At 31.9% G+C, this 23,175-nt stretch overlaps 1 protein-coding gene across 2 annotated transcripts; it reads left to right on the forward strand.

Moving 5' to 3' along the window:
• Nucleotides 1-230: 230 nt before the first annotated feature.
• Nucleotides 231-22,925, forward strand: LOC132759772 (uncharacterized). 2 transcript variants are annotated; one of them, XM_060751630.1, is made up of 14 exons: nt 231-390; nt 9,432-9,513; nt 9,907-10,103; nt 10,661-10,842; nt 11,463-11,571; nt 12,329-12,551; nt 12,949-13,034; nt 13,898-14,016; nt 14,414-14,634; nt 14,920-15,024; nt 15,604-16,302; nt 20,737-20,899; nt 21,955-22,045; nt 22,712-22,925. In XM_060751630.1, exons 1-14 carry the CDS (start codon nt 359-361, stop codon nt 22,749-22,751), a joined length of 2,349 nt encoding a protein of 782 aa, XP_060607613.1. In that variant the 5' UTR covers nt 231-358; the 3' UTR covers nt 22,752-22,925. The 2 variants fall into 2 exon arrangements, with proteins under 2 accessions (XP_060607613.1, XP_060607605.1); XM_060751622.1 differs by having other exon boundaries at nt 235-390; nt 12,317-12,551.
• The last annotated feature ends 250 nt before the right edge of the window (nt 22,926-23,175 follow it).

A 23,175-nucleotide genomic window follows, 5' to 3' on the forward strand; every position in this document is an offset into this window, starting at 1 on the left:
TTAAAACTAAGCAAAATAACAGACACGTAGCAGGTAATAGTATATTAACGGGTACGCAGAAGACCTTAAGTTAAGAAAACAGGTAATATTATGTTACGAATATTGTAGAAAGAGTCCGGTAATCTCGCGAAAATGGGTCGAGCCGTTTTGGGGCCGATTCGCTTTGGGTTTCCTCGTAATACAGTACGTAATTGTGCGGGCGTTTATCCGAATCTATTCGGACACCCTCTGCCTTTTCCGTATAAGTAAGCATAAGAAAAATCAGCGGTTGCTTTAAATTAACTTTTTGACAGAAAAATTAAGTACACGCATTTATAGCACAACTTTTTAACTACCACTTATAACATATTTTGAAAGTATGACTAGTAAACGTTCAACTATGCGAAATAGGTAAGCATTGAATGAAAGGTTTTCACATTTGAAAACATTGACATGTTCCAGCTTGTCAGATTTTTGATTTCAAATAATCTAAATTTAAAACATTTTTAATTATGGGATTTTATTTTAATATTAAAAACAGATGCCCCTTTTTGTAAAAAAAACAGTTGAGGGGGTTAATTTTTTCCAAAAAAATTTCCCTTTTATGTCCCCGTTTTTATTTTAATTACTAGGCAATGCCATGGGCAGATCTAAAAGCAAATTAGGGATGGGCATAAATTTTTTATAAAGGGAAAAAATCAATTCTATCAGGAAATTTCGAAAGTTTCCCTTTAAATGTTTTTGTGTTTTTTATTACTTTTTAATATTGAAACAGGTGTCATCAGGAAGTCAGAACGGGTCTCACTAAAAAGCGTCCCGAAGGATTTTAGCGTCCCGAAGCGTCCCGAAGCATTATTGTTAATTTAAACAGCCAGAAGGGTTATATTTATTGTAAATGAGCTATATTATTATGTACTGAGGTATTTATGGTAGAAAAAAATATTCTTACTTATCATTTTTTCTATTTTATATAAAAAAACTAACATACCTTCGACTCCAGTTCACTTGCTCAAAAACCACCGTTATACTGACAAAGCGTCCGGAAGGTTTAATGTTTATCTAAACCAAAATTATTTGAAATACTTCGTAATTTTAGTTAATGAAATAGTTATGTAAGTAAAAATAATAAGAAAAATGTTTTCCATACATAAAATTATCTTTATAGCGCCCGAAATCGTACATCTATCCACGCATAGTTCAAGTTGCTAACTGACTAACATAGCGTCCCGAAACGTAATCATGTTTTAATTTTTATCTAAGCAAATATAAATCGTAACTAATTTCTTTTACGAAATGTGTAAGTGACATAAAGAAGGAAATAAACATTTCATCCACAAAAATATTATTTTACAGCACGAAAAACTGATGTTTCCCATGGTGCGCTAACAAAGCGTCCCGAAGAGAATTTAGCGTCCCGAAATGTCATGAAGCGTCCCGAAGCATTAATCTTAATTTAAACAGTCAGAAGGGTTATATTTATTGTAAATAATGTATATTATTATGTATTGAGGTATTTATGGTAGAAAAAAAATAATCTTACTTATCATTTTTTTCTATTTATATAAAAAACAAACATACCTTCGGCTCAAGTTCACTTGCTCAAAAACCACCGTATACCGACAAAGCGTCCGGAAGGTTTAATGTTTATCTGAACCAAAATTATTTTGAAATACTTCGTAATTTTGGTTAATGAAATAGTAATGTAAGTAACAATAGCGAGAAAAATGTTTTCCATACATAAAATTATCTTTATAGCGCCCGAAATCGTACATCTATCCACGCATAGTTCAAGTTGCTAACTGACTAACATAGCGTCCCGAAACGTAATCATGGTTTTTATTTTTATCTAAGCAAAGATAAATCGTAATTAAGTTCTTTTATGATACGTGTAAGTGACATTAAAAGGGAATAAACATTTCATCCACAAAATATTATTTTACAGCGCGAAAACTGATTTTTCCCATGGTGCGCTAACAAAGCGTCCCGAAGAATTTAGCGTCCCGAAATGTCATGAAGCGTCCCGAAGCATTAATCTTTATTTAAACAGTCAGAATGGTTATATTTATTGTAAATAATGTATATTATAATGTATTGAGGTATTTGTGGTAGAAAAAAATAATCTTACTTATCATTTTTTTCTATTTATATAAAAAAACTAACATACCTTCGACTCCAGTTCACTTGCTCAAAAACCACCGTATACCGACAAAGCGTCCGGAAGGTTTAATGTTTATCTAAACCAAAATTATTTTGAAATACTTCGTAATTTTAGTTAATGAAATAGTTATGTAAGTAAAAATAATAAGAAAAATGTTTTCCATACATAAAATTATCTTAATAGCGCCCGAAATCGTACATCTATCCACGCATAGTTCAAGTTGCTAACTGACTAACATAGCGTCCCGAAACGTAATCATGGTTTTAATTTTTATCTAAGCAAATATAAATCGTAACTAATTTCTTTTACGAAATGTGTAAGTGACATAAAGAAGGAAATAAACATTTCATCCACAAAATATTATTTTACAGCACGAAAACTGACGTTTCCCATGGTGCGCTAACAAAGCGTCCCGAAGAATTTAGCGTCCCGAAATGTCATGAAGCGTCCCGAAGCATTAATCTTAATTTAAACAGTCAGAAGGGTTATATTTATTGTAAATAATGTATATTATTATGTATTGAGGTATTTATGGTAGAAAAAATAATAATCTTACTTATCATTTTTTTCTATTTATATAAAAAACAAACATACCTTCGGCTCAAGTTCACTTGCTCAAAAACCACCGTATACCGACAAAGCGTCCGGAAGGTTTAATGTTTATCTGAACCAAAATTATTTTGAAATACTTCGTAATTTTGGTTAATGAAATAGTAATGTAAGTAACAATAGCGAGAAAAATGTTTTCCATACATAAAATTATCTTTATAGCGCCCGAAATCGTACATCTATCCACGCATAGTTCAAGTTGCTAACTGACTAACATAGCGTCCCGAAACGTAATCATGGTTTTTATTTTTATCTAAGCAAAGATAAATCGTAATTAAGTTCTTTTATGATACGTGTAAGTGACATTAAAAGGGAATAAACATTTCATCCACAAAATATTATTTTACAGCGCGAAAACTGATTTTTCCCATGGTGCGCTAACAAAGCGTCCCGAAGAATTTAGCGTCCCGAAATGTCATGAAGCGTCCCGAAGCATTAATCTTTATTTAAACAGTCAGAATGGTTATATTTATTGTAAATAATGTATATTATTATGTATTGAGGTATTTGTGGTAGAAAAAAATAATCTTACTTATCATTTTTTTCGATTTATATAAAAAAACTAACATACCTTCGACTCCAGTTCACTTGCTCAAAAAACCACCGTATACCGACAAAGCGTCCGGAAGGTTTAATGTTTATCTAAACCAAAATTATTTTGAAATACTTCGTAATTTTAGTTAATGAAATAGTTATGTAAGTAAAAATAATAAGAAAAATGTTTTCCATACATAAAATTATCTTAATAGCGCCCGAAATCGTACATCTATCCACGCATAGTTCAAGTTGCTAACTGACTAACATAGCGTCCCGAAACGTAATCATGGTTTTTATTTTTTATCTAAGCAAAGATAAAATCGCAATTAATTTCTTTTACGAAATGTGTAAGTGACATAAAGAAGGAAATAAACATTTCATCCACAAAATATTATTATACAGCGCGAAAACTGACGTTTCCCATGGTGCGCTAACAAAGCGTCCCGAAGAAATTTAGCGTCCCAAAATGTCATGAAGCGTCCCGAAGCATTATTGTTAATTTAAACAGTCAGAAGGGTTATATTTATTGTTAATAATGTATATTATTATGTATTAAGGTATTTGTGGTAGAAAAAATAATCTTACTTATCTTTTTTTTTCTATTTATATAACTGACGTTTACCCGTGTAATTTCATGTCGCTCTAACAAAGCGCCCGGAAGAAAGTTAGCGTCCAGCATAGGAGATTATATTTACTGACTCGCAGTTAATATAATCGTTTTAAGAGCGTTCAGTTACAGATGTTTAATATATGTTTTCATATGCTCATCTGTATCCAGGCCACACCACGTGGAGGAACTCTTACATGGCCCTTTTTTTTTTTTTTTGTTAATTTACTTTTAAGAATTAGACTTTTATCAATTTATTGACCCACTTGTAATTTAATGAATATACAGTTAATTTATTTAGTTATTATATAGTCCTAAAATTTATATTTAATAGCAAAATAGTTAAAATTTATATATAATAGCCTAATAGTTAAAATGTTATAAAGTTTTTTAATTGTTTCGCCCCATCATCCAGTGCCAAACCTTACCGGTCTGTATCAATGCTAAAGCAACGACATAAGCACACCGCTGATGAGGATAATTTAACTCTATTTTAATTATTTATTTTCTTTTAATACTTATTTTTATTTGTGCCAAACCTACGGGTCTGTATCAATTCTTCACTGCGTACGCACTCTCTTGACCGAATGTGTCTTAGCGTTTCTTATTCGCTTCTTTTGACCTGGCTTTTTGGCGGTAGCACCTGTTTTTGGTATGATCAAATTAGAGTCTGAAGATTTTATGTACGGAATTGTTTTTTTTTTACCACCAAATTTTATAAATTTCTCTAATAAGTGAGTTTTCTGCTCTTCTGTTTTGGATTGCCAGGCTGCTAATGAAATTCTTAAAGAAGAGGCGCACGGCGCCAGTTCGTAGTCCCCGTGACCGTAAAGTGCGCCTTTAATTAATGCCTCTTGTAACTTAATTTCCGAATGTAATTTTTCTATCAAATTTGGCATTTTTTGTGGAGTCCAATTTTGATTTAGTTTAAGTACGTGATTCATAGATTCGCAATTATTGTTTTTCCAATTGATAGGGACATTGTTTGATTTCCTTGGTTCATAAATATATTCTTTTAAGGTCGGAATAAGTTTATCGGAAAGATACGTGCCAACGGTTTCCTCATATTTTTCGCGAATTTCTGTCGATTTTGTTTCAAAGTCAACAGTAGTATCTACTTCCTTCTTTATGTCACTGACACATAACATAAAACAAAAAAAACACGATTTATCTTTGCTTAGATAAAAAAATACCATGAAGACGTTTGGGACGCTATGTTAGTCAGTTAGCAACTTGAACTATGCGTGGATAGACGTACGGTTTCGGGCGCTATAAAGATAATTTTATGTATGGAAAACATTTTTCTCGCTATTGTTACTTACATTACTATTTCATTAACCAAAATTACGAAGTATTTCAAAATAATTTTGGTTCAGATAAACATTAAACCTTCCGGACGCTTTGTCGGTATACGGTGGTTTTTTAGCAAGTGAACTTGAGTCTAAGGTATGAATGTTTTTTTATATAAATAGAAAAAATGATAAGTAAGATTATTTTTTTTCTACCATAAATACCTCAATACATAATAATATACATTATTTACAATAAATATAACCATTCTGACTGTTTAAATTAAGATTAATGCTTCGGGACGCTTCATGACATTTCGGGACGCTAAATTCTTCGGGACGCTTTGTTAGCGCACCATGGGAAACGTCAGTTTTCGCGCTGTAAAATAATATTTTGTGGATGAAATGTTTATTTCCTTTTTAATGTCACTTACACGTATCATAAAAGAACTTAATTACGATTTATCTTTGCTTAGATAAAAATAAAAACCATGAATACGTTTCGGGACGCTATGTTAGTCAGTTAGCAACTTGAACTATGCGTGGATAGATGTACGATTTCGGGCGCTATAAAGATGATTTTATGTATGGAAAACATTTTTCTCGCTATTGTTACTTACATTACTATTTCATTAACTAAAATTACGAAGTATTTCAAAATAATTTTGGTTCAGATAAACATTAAACCTTCCGGACGCTTTGTCGGTATACGGTGGTTTTTGAGCAAGTGAACTTGAGTCGAAGGTATGTTTGTTTTTTTATATAAATAGAAAAAAATGATAAGTAAGATTATTTTTTTCTACTATAAATACCTCAATACATAATAATATACATTATTTACAATAAATATAACCATTCTGACTGTTTAAATTAAGATTAATGCTTCGGGACGCTTCTTGACATTTCGGGACGCTAAATTCTTCGGGACGCTTTGTTAGCGCACCATGGGAAACGTCAGTTTTCGTGCTGTAAAATAATATTTTGTGGATGAAATGTTTATTTCCTTTTTAATGTCACTTACACGTATCATAAAAGAACTTAATTACGATTTATCTTTGCTTAGATAAAAATAGAAACCATGAATACGTTTCGGGACGCTATGTTAGTCAGTTAGCAACTTGAACTATGCGTGGATAGATGTACGATTTCGGGCGCTATAAAGATGATTTTATGTATGGAAAACATTTTTCTCGCTATTGTTACTTACATTACTATGTCATTAACTAAAATTACGAAGTATTTCAAAATAATTTTGGTTCAGATAAACATTAAACCTTCCGGACGCTTTGTCGGTATACGGTGGTTTTTGAGCAAGTGAACTTGAGTCGAAGGTATATTAGTTTTTTTTATATAAATAAAAAAATGATAAGTAAGATTATTTTTTTCTACCATAAATAACTCAATACATAATAATATACATTATTTACAATAAATATAACCCTTCTGACTGTTTAAATTAACAATAATGCTTCGGGACGCTTCAGGACGCTTCGGGACGCTAAATTTCTTCGGGACGCTTTTTAGTGACAAATATGGATAACTGTCTGCTGGGGCCCCCAGTTGCGGTCAGGCTTACACAGTTTTCTCACCCTGTGACATTTTCTGCCCAATGGGGGACTGTGACTGCAGATTTCGAGGCATTTCGGCCCCAAGACGTATCGGCCCCAAATTACCCAAGACGTTTCGGCCCCAGACGTTTCGGCCCTTTACCAAATCGGCCCCATATTTAGTTAAGAATACGTCTTACCTTATCGTGTTTTATACCAGAATTTAAAGTACATATAAATTAATGAAAGAATAATAGGAATGAGAGAATTAATTGAATAATTCAATTGAAAGAATAAAAGGAATGAGAGAATTAATTGATAAATTCAATTATTTAATTGAATGAGGCTAAAATATAGTAGTAATCAAAACAAACAGAACAGAACATAAACTTTATTAAACAAAACATACAACACAAACATTAAAACATATTTTATCTGCTTGTTATCAAGATTTTTTTTTTCAAACTTGAACGATTAAAAAGCAAGACACAGAACAATACAAACATTTATTATCAACAACTATTAATTTAATAGTAAGTGACGACTTTTAGCAAAGTTGTATTCAATACAACGAATAACAGATAAAAAATTATTAGAAAAAACAAACAATACTATGTAAACAAACATTTTTTATATAAAAAACAAACAGTTAAATACAATAAAAGTGATAGATTTTCAATCCAGGGCTCGACATTAACGGTTGTCCGACTGTCCGGGACAACCAAAAGTTTGGTCAGGGCAAGTGAATTTCAAAAGAACTTGTCCGACAGGGCAAGTGAAAAAAATCATAAGTAAACATATTTAATTCCAATATTATGACCAATAATCCTTGCAAATTACAATTTCAATCTTAATTAGACTTAATTAGAACGAATCACATTTGTGGAGACGATAAATAACAAACCTCACAGCAGGGGCAATTGTACATGTACACAGACTATCCGGTTGTCTGATGAATATGTCAAAACTTGATTAGCATTATTAATTATGTCAACACCTCTTCTTATTAAAGGTGTTCAAACCCTGTTGAAGTTCAAATCACAACCTTGAACTTATAGTTTAATTTATCCGTCTAAACATTTGACGATTTCTGGCTGTTTATTTTTGCCGTTAAAATCTAAAATCTATCGTATATCCGTTTCTCCTGTAGATAATTGTGAAAATAATAACAATTCATCTACAAATGTGTTACAGAGTCATATCCACAAGGAAAAAAGATGTAATTTAAGAAAGTAAAAAGAATACAAAATCGGTAAATGAGATTGTCACATATTTTCGCGACTTAAGACGTGGTAAACAAAAAACCCACAAAGTTTCTGTCCACAACTTTATAAAAATTCTTTTATGAAGAAAGTACTATAATTATCTAAGTGATTTTTATATATCAAATGCACAAAACTTTTTTTTGTCACAATAACCATTTTTTTAAACTTTTTTTTCTTCAAAATACATGTAACTTAATTACTGAAAACATTTTAAAATCTTGTTTAGCCCTTTTTAACCTTCCTTCTATTTCCAACCAATCTTAGTGAAAAAATGAGTATGATTTTGTCACAAAATGTCTTAATTTCTTAAAATTATAAGCCTGTACGGCTTATAATGAAACCCATGCATGATAAGAGAATAAATAACCCCATTTTCAAAGATTGCCAACCCTTTTTCTCTAACCTTACTCATAAATGTAGGGTTGTTTTCAACACTTTACCGGTTTAGGTCAGGGCAAGCAAGCTTTGGGTCAGGGCAAGTAATTTTCAAAAGTACTTGCCCGACAGGACAACCAAATAAAAAAGTTAATGTCAAGGCCTGCAATCAGAGCATATATTATCAAGAAATTATATCAAATCAAAAGTTTAAAAAAATCTTTGATATCACGATCGGCTTATAAGCAATACGCTATAAATAACTAATTTTTTAAACCTTGAAAAAAACATATATCTAAAGTGTTAGCTAAATTATTAAAAGAAATCAAAAGATAATGATTTTTGAAGTATATTTGTGATTAATTTTGTTAATCAAAAAGTTTATGCATTTGTCAATTAAATATTGAGTGTCTTTATTAAGGTATATTTATTGTTACACCTTGAAAAAATCATTTATCTTAATAGCTATTGATAGATCTATAATGGATTATCAATTAAAAATTAAAATGTCATACTTGTTTGTGTGCCATCAATCAATATACCACAATTTTAACGATTTTAAGTATAAAAATTCCTTTTATACTTAACTGTAAAACTGTAAAAAAAAAAAAAGGGCCGAAACGTCTCGCGGAAAAGGGCCGAAACGTCTAGGGCCGATTTTTGCAAAGGGGCCGATTTGGTTTGGGGCCGAAACGTCCTGTATGCGTGACTGCATATAGCTCAGAGTTTAATAAGCATTGCTCTGTAACCCTGAGAAATTCAGGAACAATATCAATATAGCGGGGGAGTATGTGACTCACTGTCGCCGCTCAGAACTGTTTACTAGGGGAGAAGATCAAGATGTGTAAGCGGCCAGATAGCTCAGTCAGTAGAGTTGTTGAAGAGAATTCGGTCGGTCCCAAGTTCATGCTTGGATAGGCTGCACATTTTTCTCACCCTGTGACATTTGTTAATTGCTGGTGTAAAAAATGAACCACCAATAACTTTTGTCACCAACTTTTGGGACAGCTTGTATTTTCAAGATTTTTATTGAACACTAAGAGCACTATTCAATTTTTTTTCCAGAAACCCATTTGCTGTGGACCCTTTACCAAAGGCATATTACCATCCATCTCCAGAGAGGGCATTAAATAAAACTGAAAAATCTGTGAGTTGTATTGCTTATATAATGTATAATGTCAATATGTTAAAGTTAAACTACATGTATGTTCTAGATATGAATCTCAATTCCTAATGAACCATGCAACATTCAGAAAGAAAAAAGTTTAAATTTTATAGACTTTTTTAGCATATTACACTTTTACAGTCATGTATTTCTATTCAAATTTTTGTGTAATTTTTTTTCTTCCTGCACCAGTATTTTATTTCAAGCAGCCAAATTCTTTGATAATCAATTAGTTTTACCGACTTCTGTTATCCTAATTTAAACATATGAGTAAAGTCAATTGATTTTCTAGATGTAATTGCAAAAAGAAAAATATAGGGCAACTGTCACAGTTATAACATAGTCTTAGAATTTCCAAATTCATATTTGTTTCAGATTTCTATAAAACCAAGTTCTAGCACAGATGATGCTGAAATAAATAATGAAGAAGACGATAAAATAAGTCCATTAGATGAGATGTTTTTAAGAGGTACTAACATGTACCAAACAAAACCAAGTAGACCAAATGACACAGACGATGAAGTAAACTTTGATGAGTCATGGCCTTGTAGCGAAAGGCCATCATCAGTGAGGTAATTCTATATAAATAAAAAGTGATTTTCTCCAATATATAACAAATTAATTAACATAAATATATTCTCCATGGTACGTAGCCACATTTCTAGCCGCAATGCAGGGGTTTAATTTCATTTAAAGGAGATCATGGGTCATTTTTAGCTTTTCTGTTTGGAAGAAAACGTCGAGCTGTTATAATTGTTGCTTACATGTAGATCAGCACCAGACTTGGACTACTTGCTTAGACAAGTTGCCGCTTTAAGCCAAGGGGTATAATCCAGGAAGCATTATTTTTTACAAGTTGTGTCCCTTTTTAATTTAGAATATTTGAAAAAAGAAGATTATTGACAGGCGTTGTTCCTTAACAGACTAGCGTAAGCACCACATGCAGCAATCTTGCCTATAAAAAGAAGGTAATTAGTAATTATTCTTGAAGAATAGTATGTAAATGAAATTACATCAAGTAGCTATTGGCTGGACATCTTTATAGGAAATTCATGGAGGTCTGAGTGTTAGTTTATCTCTAAAAGTGAGCAAAAAAATCAGCATAATTGATTAATTAATTTACTTTCAGCTTGAATGGCTATGAAGATGACAGTCAGTTTCAGCTTCATGAATATCTGTGTCGTATAGACAACTTGATTGGAACGAAGCCTAACTCTGATCCAAACATGGATAAAGCCTCGCTGCAGGAGCGGAGAAGAATGCCTGGATCAGCATCTCAGGGTACTGGAGTGACTGCATCTCGAGATACTGGTAAGTCTTAGCAAAAAATTGCTCTCCTGTGAAATGCGTTTCTCATAAATGATTGAAATGATCAGATTTTATATGGAACATTTATGATAAAAAAATATTATTTCATTTATAGAGTGCATTTATAGTTCAATGAGTATTCAGAAATGAAACAAGCTTGTGGTAATTGAATAAATAGAAAATTTTAGTATTACCCTTCAAACTATTCAAACTATTGTCTGATGGTTCCACCAAAATAAAAACCCAGCAGTCTTTTATATTTTAAACTATCAAAAAATAAAACAAAATAATTTAAGTTTAATAGCAATAAATAGTATTTCAAAATGGATGCAACCTGGTAAATGTTAAAAAAATGCCTAAAAATGAAATTTTTCATACATTTGTTCATACAAGCTAGAATGATTAATAAAATGGCCCTAGGTTTCTATATGCTGTTTTTATTGGTAGTAGCCCTATTGTAGCAAGACTTTGACTCAAAAGATTTCTTCATTTTAGGGGATCTGTACTGACATTATTGATGCCGACTTACACCAGTGTTCACTGTTGAAGAAATGTTGTTTTAATAGATTATATAAGAATTTTTTTTACAGCACAAATGAAACTTTTAAAATTTTTGTTCACAGGGAAACCATTTAAGAGTAAAATACCTGTAAAAGATACAGGTCAAGGTGGTAGACCTAGCGGCATGCAACCAGATGTTAATACAGAAACTGATGGATCTGTTTTACAAAGGTAATTTTAACTTTATTAATGCTAATGTGTATAATGACATTTATATGCTACCACCAGTTATAGTGCCAGGCTGATCTGCAAATCTGTGCAGTCTGATAAAATTTGCTATTGTTGCGAACCCTTAACCTGCTTAAAATGAAAGTGAAATGAGTTGCGTCACAACAAAACCAACATAGTGCGTTTGCGACCAGCATGGATCCAAACCAGCCTGCGCAGTCTGATCAGGATCCATGCTGTTCGCTATCAGTTTCTCTTACTTTTAATAGGGTTGGTAAGCGGACAGCATGGATCCTGATCAGACTGCGCAGATGTGCAGGCTGGTCTGGATCCATGCTGGTCGCAAACCCACTATGTTGGTTTTGTCGTGACGTGGCTCAAATGTTAAGGGATGGTTAATGCATGAAATCATTACTGAATGGTTAAAACCCTACATAAAAGTAACAGCATATTATTTTGTTCTAGAGCAATTTATTCTGTTCATGTACACTATTCATGTGTGTTAAATAACAGAGGCATTCTATGGTATAACTCCTTTGAGAATCGACTATAAGATTGAAGAAGGAACATAATTTTACTGCTCGTACATTTTATAAAAATATTTCATTTGATACAGCATTTGGCCCTTAATATCTTTAAACACAACAATACACTCATTGGCAAAATTTTAATTGCTTTGTAAAGTTTCATGGATTTATTATTGATATACATGTATTCAGTGCAACTTTATTATTTATCACATCAACAGGTATATAAATAGATTCAGGAACAGCGCCCCCATGAGTCGAGAGGAGAGAGAAGGAAAATCTCAACCGTCATCTCAGGATTTCTGGTGGTTGTCAAACGGAGCGCCACCTACTGAGGTGCGGGAGAGAAAACGTGAAAGGAAGGAGGAGGAAATACCTGGTCCCTCTTCTACCACACCTCTGACAACGGTCAATCTAGAAAAATATAAACAACTACAGAAGCTTGCTGAGAAACAGGTCTATTTTTTTATCACAGTAATTAACTAAATTTTAAATTTTTGTTTTTCTGATTTTGCCTATTTCACAACATCTGCGAATTTGCTTTCTTAAGATTTGCTAATGAGCTGAAAAACTACCTTCTTGGATTCAAATATTTTTCTATAATCCTGGTAGCTGTTGCTGTATATAGCTGGAAATTCTAAAACCAGTATCATATTAAATACCCGATCAGTACGATTTTGATCGGCTAATAGTGATATACATGGTAAGTTGTGTAGTTAGTTCATTCCTTGATCAGATAAAGCCTAACTTATAAGAAATAAGTAATACTGCATTTATTTTAGTTAGGGTAGTCACTAAAAAAAGTGATATGAAAAGTCTTATTTAATTCAAAAGTCGTAGAAAATCATTACAGGGTTTCTCAAACCATATACCGGAGTCACCAGGTGATAAAAGAACGATAGATCTCCAAGAGAGAGCAGAAAAACTACTGGAGAGAAGGTTGGTTATGTAATTGTTATGTTATTTTTCTTTAAAGCAGCCTGCCTTCAGATTCATGCTTATTTTTATGGAAAAAATTTAAAATGTATTAAAAAGTAAAATACTGCCAGGTTAACAAAGAAAAAAATTTTCACATTGCAAACTTTAAGCTCTATGAAAAATTACTAAAAATAAGTCATAATATTAGTAACACTGTAGAAATATGGTGATAAATACTGCAAAATGAGTCAATAATTGGATATATCATGAATTGTGAATATTTTTACTTTTCTTAAAATATTAGTATATTTTTCTCAAGATTAATTTTTCTTGAAATACTTCTGCTTAATAATATGGTTTTTTCCCTAAGCTTGTTTGTACCTCCTGTTTAGCTGGGGAAAAAACCAAAATATTCTGGCTACCAGAGCAAGTCTATTGAATGCATGCAACATAAACAGCATTCAGATATAATGTTTGTTTTACTTAGGGTTAAGATTTGCACTGCTGTATTTGTATAATAAACTATTTAACATTGAATCTGCCTGTTCTCAGTTGAATTTGTAATAAGATTCTTGTAATTAGCATTAAAAATAGAATCTGGACAGACTGCTCTTAATTTTCAGCTCATGGTTAAACATAATTTATGGATGTGTTGAATAAAGTACTTGCTTATTCCCATAGATTTAATAAAAAAAACTGTCAACAGAATATTAGAGGGGAAAAAATATCCCATTGTCATATCACATGTCGAGAATATTTCAAATAAAAAAGTGTGTGTCTTAATATCTTTATATAAATCATAACGCAATCATGAAGAGATAACATCAATTTCTAGATAAGATATGCTTAAATACATATTAACTGAATTAGAATTTTGTTTCCAGTTCCAGTACTGTGTTATCCACGGACCCTGCTGTATCTACTGAAGGACTAGGCAGCAATACGAGTGACATGTCTAGTCTAGAGGAATATACATACAGACCCAAATTTGCCAATTATCTAGGTTTGAAATTTTTATACCAGTTTTTCCAAAGATTTTAATTGTTTTGAAAATTTGATTTTCTTTTGTCTATGGTAATTTTAAAGAGATCTTGAGTTGTGAGTGCATATATTTTGATGTGACCTCATTTGCATTATACAAACATAGACGCACTAAATGTTAATGTTATACAAAACTATAGGTGTGTCCATGAAAAATGTTTTTTTTTCACTTCAAACAGTCTTTATGTTTGGTATGTGATTAAAAAAGTATTAAGTTTGTGTAAGTTCATTTATACTGAATTATTGAACTTTCATTCAACTTGTACAATAAATTCAGTATTAAACTTACAGTCATACAATATCTTATATATACAATATATGTGCATGATTCATCATTGCCAATTGTCACCCATTTTCAGACAGTAAAACTGAACAACAAAAATATGCCAATCCCCCACTATTTGGTCAGAGACCCCAATCTGATAATGCAGGGTACCAGCCTTCAATGCCAGGTCAGAGACCCCCAACTGTAGATGATCCTTTACATCAATGGAGGTTAAGGCGTCGGATGGAACTAGCACAACAGTCAACACCACAACATACTCCACAGTTTGACTTTATCAATAAAACAGAGCAACAGGTAAACTTGAATTCTAAATTTTGTTTTAAAAAGTAATTTGTTGGAACAAAGAGTATTTACTAATTAGTTAATTTATGGTACATTGCATGCACTGATTTAATTGTGATAATTAGCAGACACCTGTCTTGAACTCTTGATATATTTAGAAAGAGAGACAAGTTCATTTAAGATAGTCAGTGTGGAAAGGATTAGGAAATAATGCCATTACATTTTCTCTATTTTGACAGAATGATATTGTTAATTCCTACTATTAATAATGTACATGTACATTGGTTTTATTTGCAGAAAAAAATAGATGAAAAATTAAAAGAATTTAAACAAAGATTGTCTGGCCGGGCTCCGGCTCATTCACAATTTACTCCAGCTCCAGCAGTTCAGCACCGGGAACAAGTATGTCTTGCTATAGATAATTTTCTCAATAATGATGAGGCTTATTTTTAAAAAACTAGAAGTGTATTGATTATATGAGAAATTAAATGTTTTGTAAAACCCAGTATGTTTTCTTATAGTAGTTTTGTATGGATTTTTCACAATACATTATTATGATAATATATACATCATGTATTAGCATACATGTATGATAAATTTTCAGGATATTAATTTTATTGTCAGCAGATGTTTTTCTTCTTTTTTTCCCCATTGTATTATGCATAAAAGTCTCAAATTGTACTAAAATATTATAAAGAGTATGTGTTGATTATTTTGATATTTTAACAAAACTTGTTTTGTAAAATGATTATGTATTTCATGACTTAGATTAAGTAAAATGGAACATTTACGATTACAAATGTTATCACTAACCATAAACAAACCAATATAAAGTCACTCTTTTTTTATGTTCATCAAATCTGCAGTTTCCGCTTTTTATGTAGTGTTAAACTATGCAGCTAAACATTCAACAAAGTTAATAAGTGACAAGTCTAGAGAAATTGACAAATATTTTCAGATTTGGTTTTAATTTATTTACAGTCTTCACAGCCAGGAGATAGGGGGAGATTTCATGAACCTCAAATTGCCAGTCCCAGCCTACACCCTCCCCGACCCATAACTGAACCTGTTGAGGAAGTAGATCCCCATCTTCACCTTATGTGTGACCTTTTACCCTGTCCTCATAGGGGTCAAATCCAAGGAACCAGCCCACAGGGAACAAGCAGTGGGTCTAAAAATAACTTTAGAGATAATTTAGATACTAGAGATAATGCATCTTCCAGCGAAAAAGAAGAAAATGATAAAATGAGTGCATATAAACAGTATTTAGAAGCTGAAAAACCTGATATTGAAAAGGCCGGACGTGAAACAGACCATGTCAATGAGCATGAAGGGAATCCTGACTGGCAGCCAGGTCTGAGGAGTATTCAAGAAATAGAAAATATGGTTAAAGACATTGGAGCTGAAAATTCTGATGGTCAGGCATCACCAAGACCTGATAAAGAAAATGACAAAGGGAGTCAAAAATCAGATAGACAAGGAAAAGCAGTAAAAGATGGTAAAAAATCTAGTCCAGATAGTGAGTGTTCGCAAACAAACTCAAAGCATTTAGTAGAAGAACATCCCAAGAGGGATGAGGGACATGTAGAAGTGAAGGATAAGAAAGAAAAAGTTTTAAAACCTAAACATTCAAGTAGTCCTAAAAACAAGAGGAGAGGTGTAAGCGAAACAATAGGGCAGGTAAGTCTGCTTTTTGTCTTATGATCTTTAAGTTATTTGTAATGCGAAGATGTATTGATCTAGCTTTCCATCTTTTTTCCTGAATGAAAAGAGAAGATGTACATAAAATAGTTGGTTTTTGTGTCACCTTGAAAAAGGCCCATATCAGGGTTACTTTTGTCGGCAGTGTTGATGTCAGTGTCAGCCGTGTCCCCATAGGTTTGTCTGGAGCATAACTCGGTCACTATAAGTCAGATTAACATTCGACTCGTGGAGTTCTAGTTTCACTTAATTGCTTGGTGTTAGTTATTTAAAGTTAAATTTTCTCTGGAGAGATCTATTCAGTGTTTAATAAGCTGACAGTGACTTAATAAGATTCTCTTTACCTGTTGTTAAATAATATAGCCTTGTCAACAATGATGAAAAGCAATATGTAACAAGTGTGGAATGAATTTGTAATTACCAATTCTGTACAATATGGGAATATTTTTACAATAGACGTTATCCGGAACTCAGCAGATGTAGAATTTTCCAAGCTTATCCCCTGATGCAAACAAACTTTTACCATTATAGCTTCACTGAGCACTACCTTTCACAATAGATTAGTCAATCTGTTGTGCTTATTATCCCTCGCTGAAAGGCGGCGGGGTATACAGAAATAGTCTCCGTCCGTCCTTCCTTCCGTTCGTTCATCCGTCCTTCCTTCCGTCCTTCCGACATTTTTGTCCGGAGCATATCTCAAAAAGTATTTGAGGTATCAATTTGAAACTTCATAGGTGGATAGATCATATTGAGGAGGAGTGCAGTGCACAAAAATGATAACTCTACCTTGCATAATTTTTGAGTTATTGCCCTTTGTAATTTTTTAAACTAAATTTTTGTCCAGAGCATAACTCAAAAAGCCTTTGAGATATCAACATGAAACTTCATAGGTGGATAGATCTCACTCAGGAGGTTTGCAGTGCACAAGAATGATAACTCTACCCTTCATAATTTTTGAGTTATTTCCCTTTGTTATTTTTCATACTTAATTTTTCACCTGAGTAGAGCATAACTCAAAAAGTCTTTGAGATGTCAACATGAAACTTCATAAGTGGATAGATCTTATTGGGAAGGAAAGCTGTGCACAAGAATGATAACTCTTCCCTTTATAATTTTTGAGTTTTTGCCCTTTGTTATTTTTCATACTTTTTGTCTTCAAAAAGTATTTGAGGTATCAACTTGAAACTTCACAGGTGGATAGATCATATTGAGGAGTGCAGTGCATAAGAATGATAACTCTACCTTGCATAATTTTTTAGTTATTGCCCTTTGTTAGCTCGACTTTTTTTTTTTTTGAAAAAAAAGTAGAGGTATCGTTATAGTCAGGTCGGCGTTGCCGTTGCCGTTGCCGTCTCCGTTGCCGTTGCCGTCCGAAAACTTGTACCTGGATCATAACTTTTTTATTTCTTGGTGTATTGTCTTCATACTTGGCCACAACAACCCTTTGGACAAGACCTTTCAGTAGACCACACTAACCTTGACCTTCATCCATAAATGACCTTGACCTTCAAGGTTAAATGTCCAATTTTTGCTTGTTCATGCTGTTATTGGCTGTTACTTTGTTATTTTTGAATGGATTGTCTTCAAACTTGAACATAATAATCTTCAAGGATATCCCTTAAAAATAACCAGTCAGACCTTGACATTCACTCATCAATGACCTTGACTTTGAAGGTCAAATTATTGAAATTTTCATTTTTTTGGCTATTATTGGCTGTAACTTTGTTATTTTTGAATGGATTGTCTTCAAACTTGAACATAATAATCTTCAAAGATAACTGTTAAAAATATACCGAAAGACCTTGACCTTCACTCATTAATGACATTGCCTTTGAAGGTCAAATTATTGAAATTTTCATTGTTTTGGCAGTAACTGACTGTAACTTTGCTATTTTTGAAGGGATAAACTTCATATTATAACAGAACATTCTTAAGGACCAGACCTTGTTGTTTATCAAACCCAAATTTGCTTGGGCTCTTTAATGACCTTGACCTTGAAGGTTATATGTATTATATATAAATATATATATAAATGTGTGTGTGTGTATATATATACATATATGCAGGTATATATATATATATAAATATATATATATATATGCATGTATATATATATATATATACATATATAGATATATATATATATCAAATATATATATATATATATATATATATATATATATATATATATATACATATATATACATGTATATAATTGCGTCATGTTTTTGTATTTTTAGAAATTGCGTCATTTTTTTCTATTTTTAGAAAATTGCGTCATTGTTGCTATTTTTAGAATTTGCGTCATTTTTTTTCTATTTTTAGAAATTGCGTCATTGTTGCTATTTTTAGAAATTGCGTCATTTTTTTCTATTTTTAGAAATTTCGTCATTTTTGTTCTATTTTTAGAAATTGCGTCATTGTTTCTATTTTTAGAAATTGCGTCATTGTTTCTATTTTTAGAAATTGCGTCATTTTTTTTTCTATTTTTAGAAATTGCGTCATTGTTTCTTTTTTTAGAAATTGCGTCATTTTTTTTCTATTTTTAGAAATTGCGTCATGTTTTTCTATTTTTAGAAATTGCGTCATGTTTTTCTATTTTTAGAAATTGCGTCATTTTTTTCTATTTTTAGAAATTGCTTCATTTTTTTCTATTTTTTAGAAATTGCGTCATGTTTTTCTATTTTTAGAAATTGCGTCATTTTTTCTATTTTTAGAAATTGCGTCATGTTTTTCTATTTTTAGAAATTGCGTCATTTTTGCTATTTTTAGAATTTGCGTCATTTTTTCCTATTTTTAGAAATTGCGTCATTTTTAGAAATTGCGTCATTGTTGCTATTTTTAGAATTTACGTCATTTTTTCCTATTTTTAGAAATTGCGTCATTTTTTCTATTTTTAGAAATTGCGTCATTGTTGCTATTTTTAGAAATTGCGTCATTTTTTCTATTTTTAGAAATTGCATCATTGTTGCTATTTTTAGTAATTGCGTCATTTTTTTCTATTTTTAGAAATTGCGTCATTGTTGCTATTTTTAGAAATTGCGTCATTTTTTCTATTTTTAGAAATTGCGTCATTGTTGCTATTTTTAGTAATTGCGTCATTTTTTTCTATTTTTAGAAATTGCGTCATTTTTTTCTATTTTTAGAAATTGCGTCATTGTTGCTATTTTTAGTAGTTGCTTCATTTTTTTCTATTTTTAGAAATTGCGTCATTGTTGCTATTTTTAGAAATTGCGTCATTTTTTTTCTATTTTTAGAAATTGCGTCATTGTTTCTATTTTTAGAAATTGCGTCATTTTTTTTATATTTTTAGAAATTGCGTCATTTTTTCTATTTTTAGAAATTGCGTCATTGTTGCTATTTTTAGAAATTGCGTCATTGTTGCTATTTTTAGAAATTGCGTACTGTTGCTATTTTTAGAAATATGCTTAATGTTTCTATTCATATATATACAAAATATATAAACAAAACTAATGTGACAAGACAGACCAACTAAATTTATAAAAAGGAAACATCAATATATGTTCAAACCTTTCTATGTTTGCGTTTAGAAAAAGTAAAAAGTCGAGCGTTGCCCCCGCCCGGCGGTGGCTCTTGTTCTATTTCAAATTTAATTTTTGTCGTGAGCATAACAAAAAAGCCTTTGAGATATCAACATGAAACTTCATAGGTGGATAGATCTCACTCAGGAGGTGTACAGTGCACAAAAATGATAACTCTACCCTTCGTTATTTTTGAGTTATTGCCCTTTGTTATTTTTCATGCTTCATTATTGTCCAGAGCATTACTAAAAAGCCTTTGAGATATCAACATGAAACTTCATAGGTGGATAGATCTGATTGAAGAGGAGTACAACACACAAGAATGATAACTCTACCCTGTACATTTTTTCAGTTATTGCCCTTTGTTATTTTTCATGCTTAATTTTTGTCCAGAGCATAACTATAAAAGCCCTTGAGATATCAACTTGAAACTTCAAAGGTGGATAGATCTCATTGAGGAGGAGTGCAGCACACAAGAATGATAACATACCCTGCATTTTTCAGTTATTGCCCTTATTTTCAGCCATCAGTATTCACATAGGTTTCAAATCTGTAATCACTTCAGCCATCAGTTTTTATTACCAAAAGACCTCTTAAAATGGAATTATTCTCCTCTACTACATATACATTCTTCCAATGAGCAAACACATTTGGGGAGGGATGGCCATGTTGACATGGCTCTTGTTCTCAAAGCTGTAACTATAAAAGCTTGTTTTACCCCCGTTTTTGCTTGAAAAAACCCGAAATATCCTTAATTCCGGACAAAGTATATAAAACAAAATAGCTGAATATCATACAAGCTGCCACATAATAATATTACTTATGCTGTTTGTTTCTCAGACTTACTAAATACTTATTAAAACTGTTACAGGTTGTTAAAGAGCATTTATTCAGTACATCCACCAGTACAGTGTTATCAAGCGTAGATAGTCTGCCACCATCAGCTTCTGTTGATAAGTTGCCATGGAAACATAAACCACCATCACATGACCAGTCACATGATCAGTGTAATAATAATAAGCTTGAGCACAATGGTAAGTATATAATGATTAATGTAACAAATCAAAATAAATCTTTATGAGTGTAATCAAATTTTCAATTCAGTAACCAAATACGCCCATCAGTGCTATGAGTTTGTATTTCATACATGAGAGTTTCTATCTTTGTTACAAAAGTTTGTTGGTCCTCCAATGTAACCTGCTTTAACCTTTGATAATACTAGGACAAAATAAATCAAGAGATTTATTATGTCACTATATCAAGCTAGCTTATGGAACTTTGGTGGTTCTACTCAGGTGCCCTTTCGTGCTTGACATAATGCACAGAAGGGCACCTGATGTTTCCCTCCACCAGTAAAGCTGGAATGTCACCATATGACCTATACTGCGTTGGTGTGACGTAAAATCCGATCAATCAAACACTGTCACTTAAGTGTTATGTGTCTTAAAATATTTTTTTTTAGTTTTCCCATTATGAAAAGCTTACTGTCATTAGGTAAAGAAGTATTAGGTTGTATCCGTCTTATATACCCAGAAACTGATTGAAAAATAAAGATATATGTGTTTAAATAAGTGTAACAAAAATATTAAATCCTATTTTACTAAAACAGAAGAAAATGCTTTATGAAATTCAAGATCAAGGTGATACACTTTTAACTTGACTATTCGAAAAATTTGAGGATCTTTGTACTTACCCAGACGCCATGGGCAGATGTCATACTTTAGTTAAGTTTTTGCATGAAAGTTGGTATCATTAAAACTACTGAAGGCAAAGGGTTGAAACTTCACACACTTATTTGAGGTTATGATAAGTCCATGTCCAATGCCCATAATTCTAGCTTGGGCTTTGACAGAATTATGGTTCCTTTTTGAACATAGAAAATTTTACATTTACATTACATTTCACTATCAAGAATTAAGAATAGTTGAGGACAGTGTCCTACAGACAGCTGTTGTGAATACCATGATATAACATTTTTTGAGGCTCCACCTTGGTAAACCTATTTATTTCACCCCATGCATAATATAATGTTCTTGTTTGAGATTGGCATCCTACCCTAATTTTAAAATAATTTTATCAACATTTTCAGAGGTCCCCTATGAATCTGATGAAGATTTTAGTGAGGATAATTTACTGCAGATGTTACGAAGACAAAGATCTCAATATGAACAACAACTACAGTAAGTACTTAGATTAACGGGGCTTCCATTAAGTTCCAAACTTTGGAAGTCAGAGACTGCTAAATGTCCAATATTGGAAGTAACATTATATAGGTAAAGAAGCAAAAGCATAATAATTTGGAAGTCACAAGCCAAAATCATGGAGTAAATTACAATCTGATTATCGCCACAGGTATGGGACTCTACAATGGCTTTGTTAGTCCCAGTGTCAAGGTCTCTGCTGTTTGAAGGAAATGTCGGGGCCTGGATTGACATGATGTAAATTGTACACATTGTCAAACTTGCACTTCTTTGATTACTAGTACCATAGGCTAGATTAAGATATACCCTTGGCAATATTTTTACTCTATAAAGCAGACACTTGTTGAAATATTTCTTAAAAATGAACATTAAACTAGGGGCGTGCTGTTTTAAAGGTTTTCTTTTTGTCTTCCCATAAATAGATATATGTGGAAGTAGTGTTACATGAGTTTTTACATGAAAGTGCGCTGGCTGTTAACAATGCCTTGAAGTGATATGTGTATATCAAGGTTTTCAGTTATTAGAAGTATATCAAGGTTTTCAGTTATTAGAAAAAGTGATTTGTAGATCTTCTGATGATATGTTAAAATCATGTTGGTTTCACATGCTATTGTTTATTATTTTCATTTATATTTTATTTTCCAGGGAGATTGACAATATGCTGATGAAACTAGAGGACAGCTGATATCTATCTACTAACAACTTTTTCTTGTGACATTGTACGATAAACTGTGATATAAATTATAGTGCTTTCAATTTATGGACGGCTATTTATCAATACATTTATATTTATATATAACTATTTATGTACATGTATTAGATATCATTATGTAATAAAAAAGTTCTTTGAGCAGTTTAACTTGCTTTGTTTCTTAATTTATTTTAAACAGATTATTAATTAAAAATGGTTCATGGAATGGACTGTGTATTTTTTATATCCAAGCATTAGTAGATGATGGTGGATGCATATAGTTTTTATCCACCCTGTAACCTAGGCCAAAAAATATTCATTAAGGTGTGGTCTTCGAACTTGTATACAACAAAGTTTAATATTAACAATAGAAATATGACCTTGTTACTTGAATAACCTTGATCTTCAATGTCGAAAT

Source organism: Ruditapes philippinarum, unplaced genomic scaffold (genome assembly GCF_026571515.1).
Source record: "Ruditapes philippinarum isolate M1 unplaced genomic scaffold, ASM2657151v2 ctg1465_1_1_1_1, whole genome shotgun sequence".
NCBI classification, from domain to species: domain Eukaryota; kingdom Metazoa; phylum Mollusca; class Bivalvia; order Venerida; family Veneridae; genus Ruditapes; species Ruditapes philippinarum.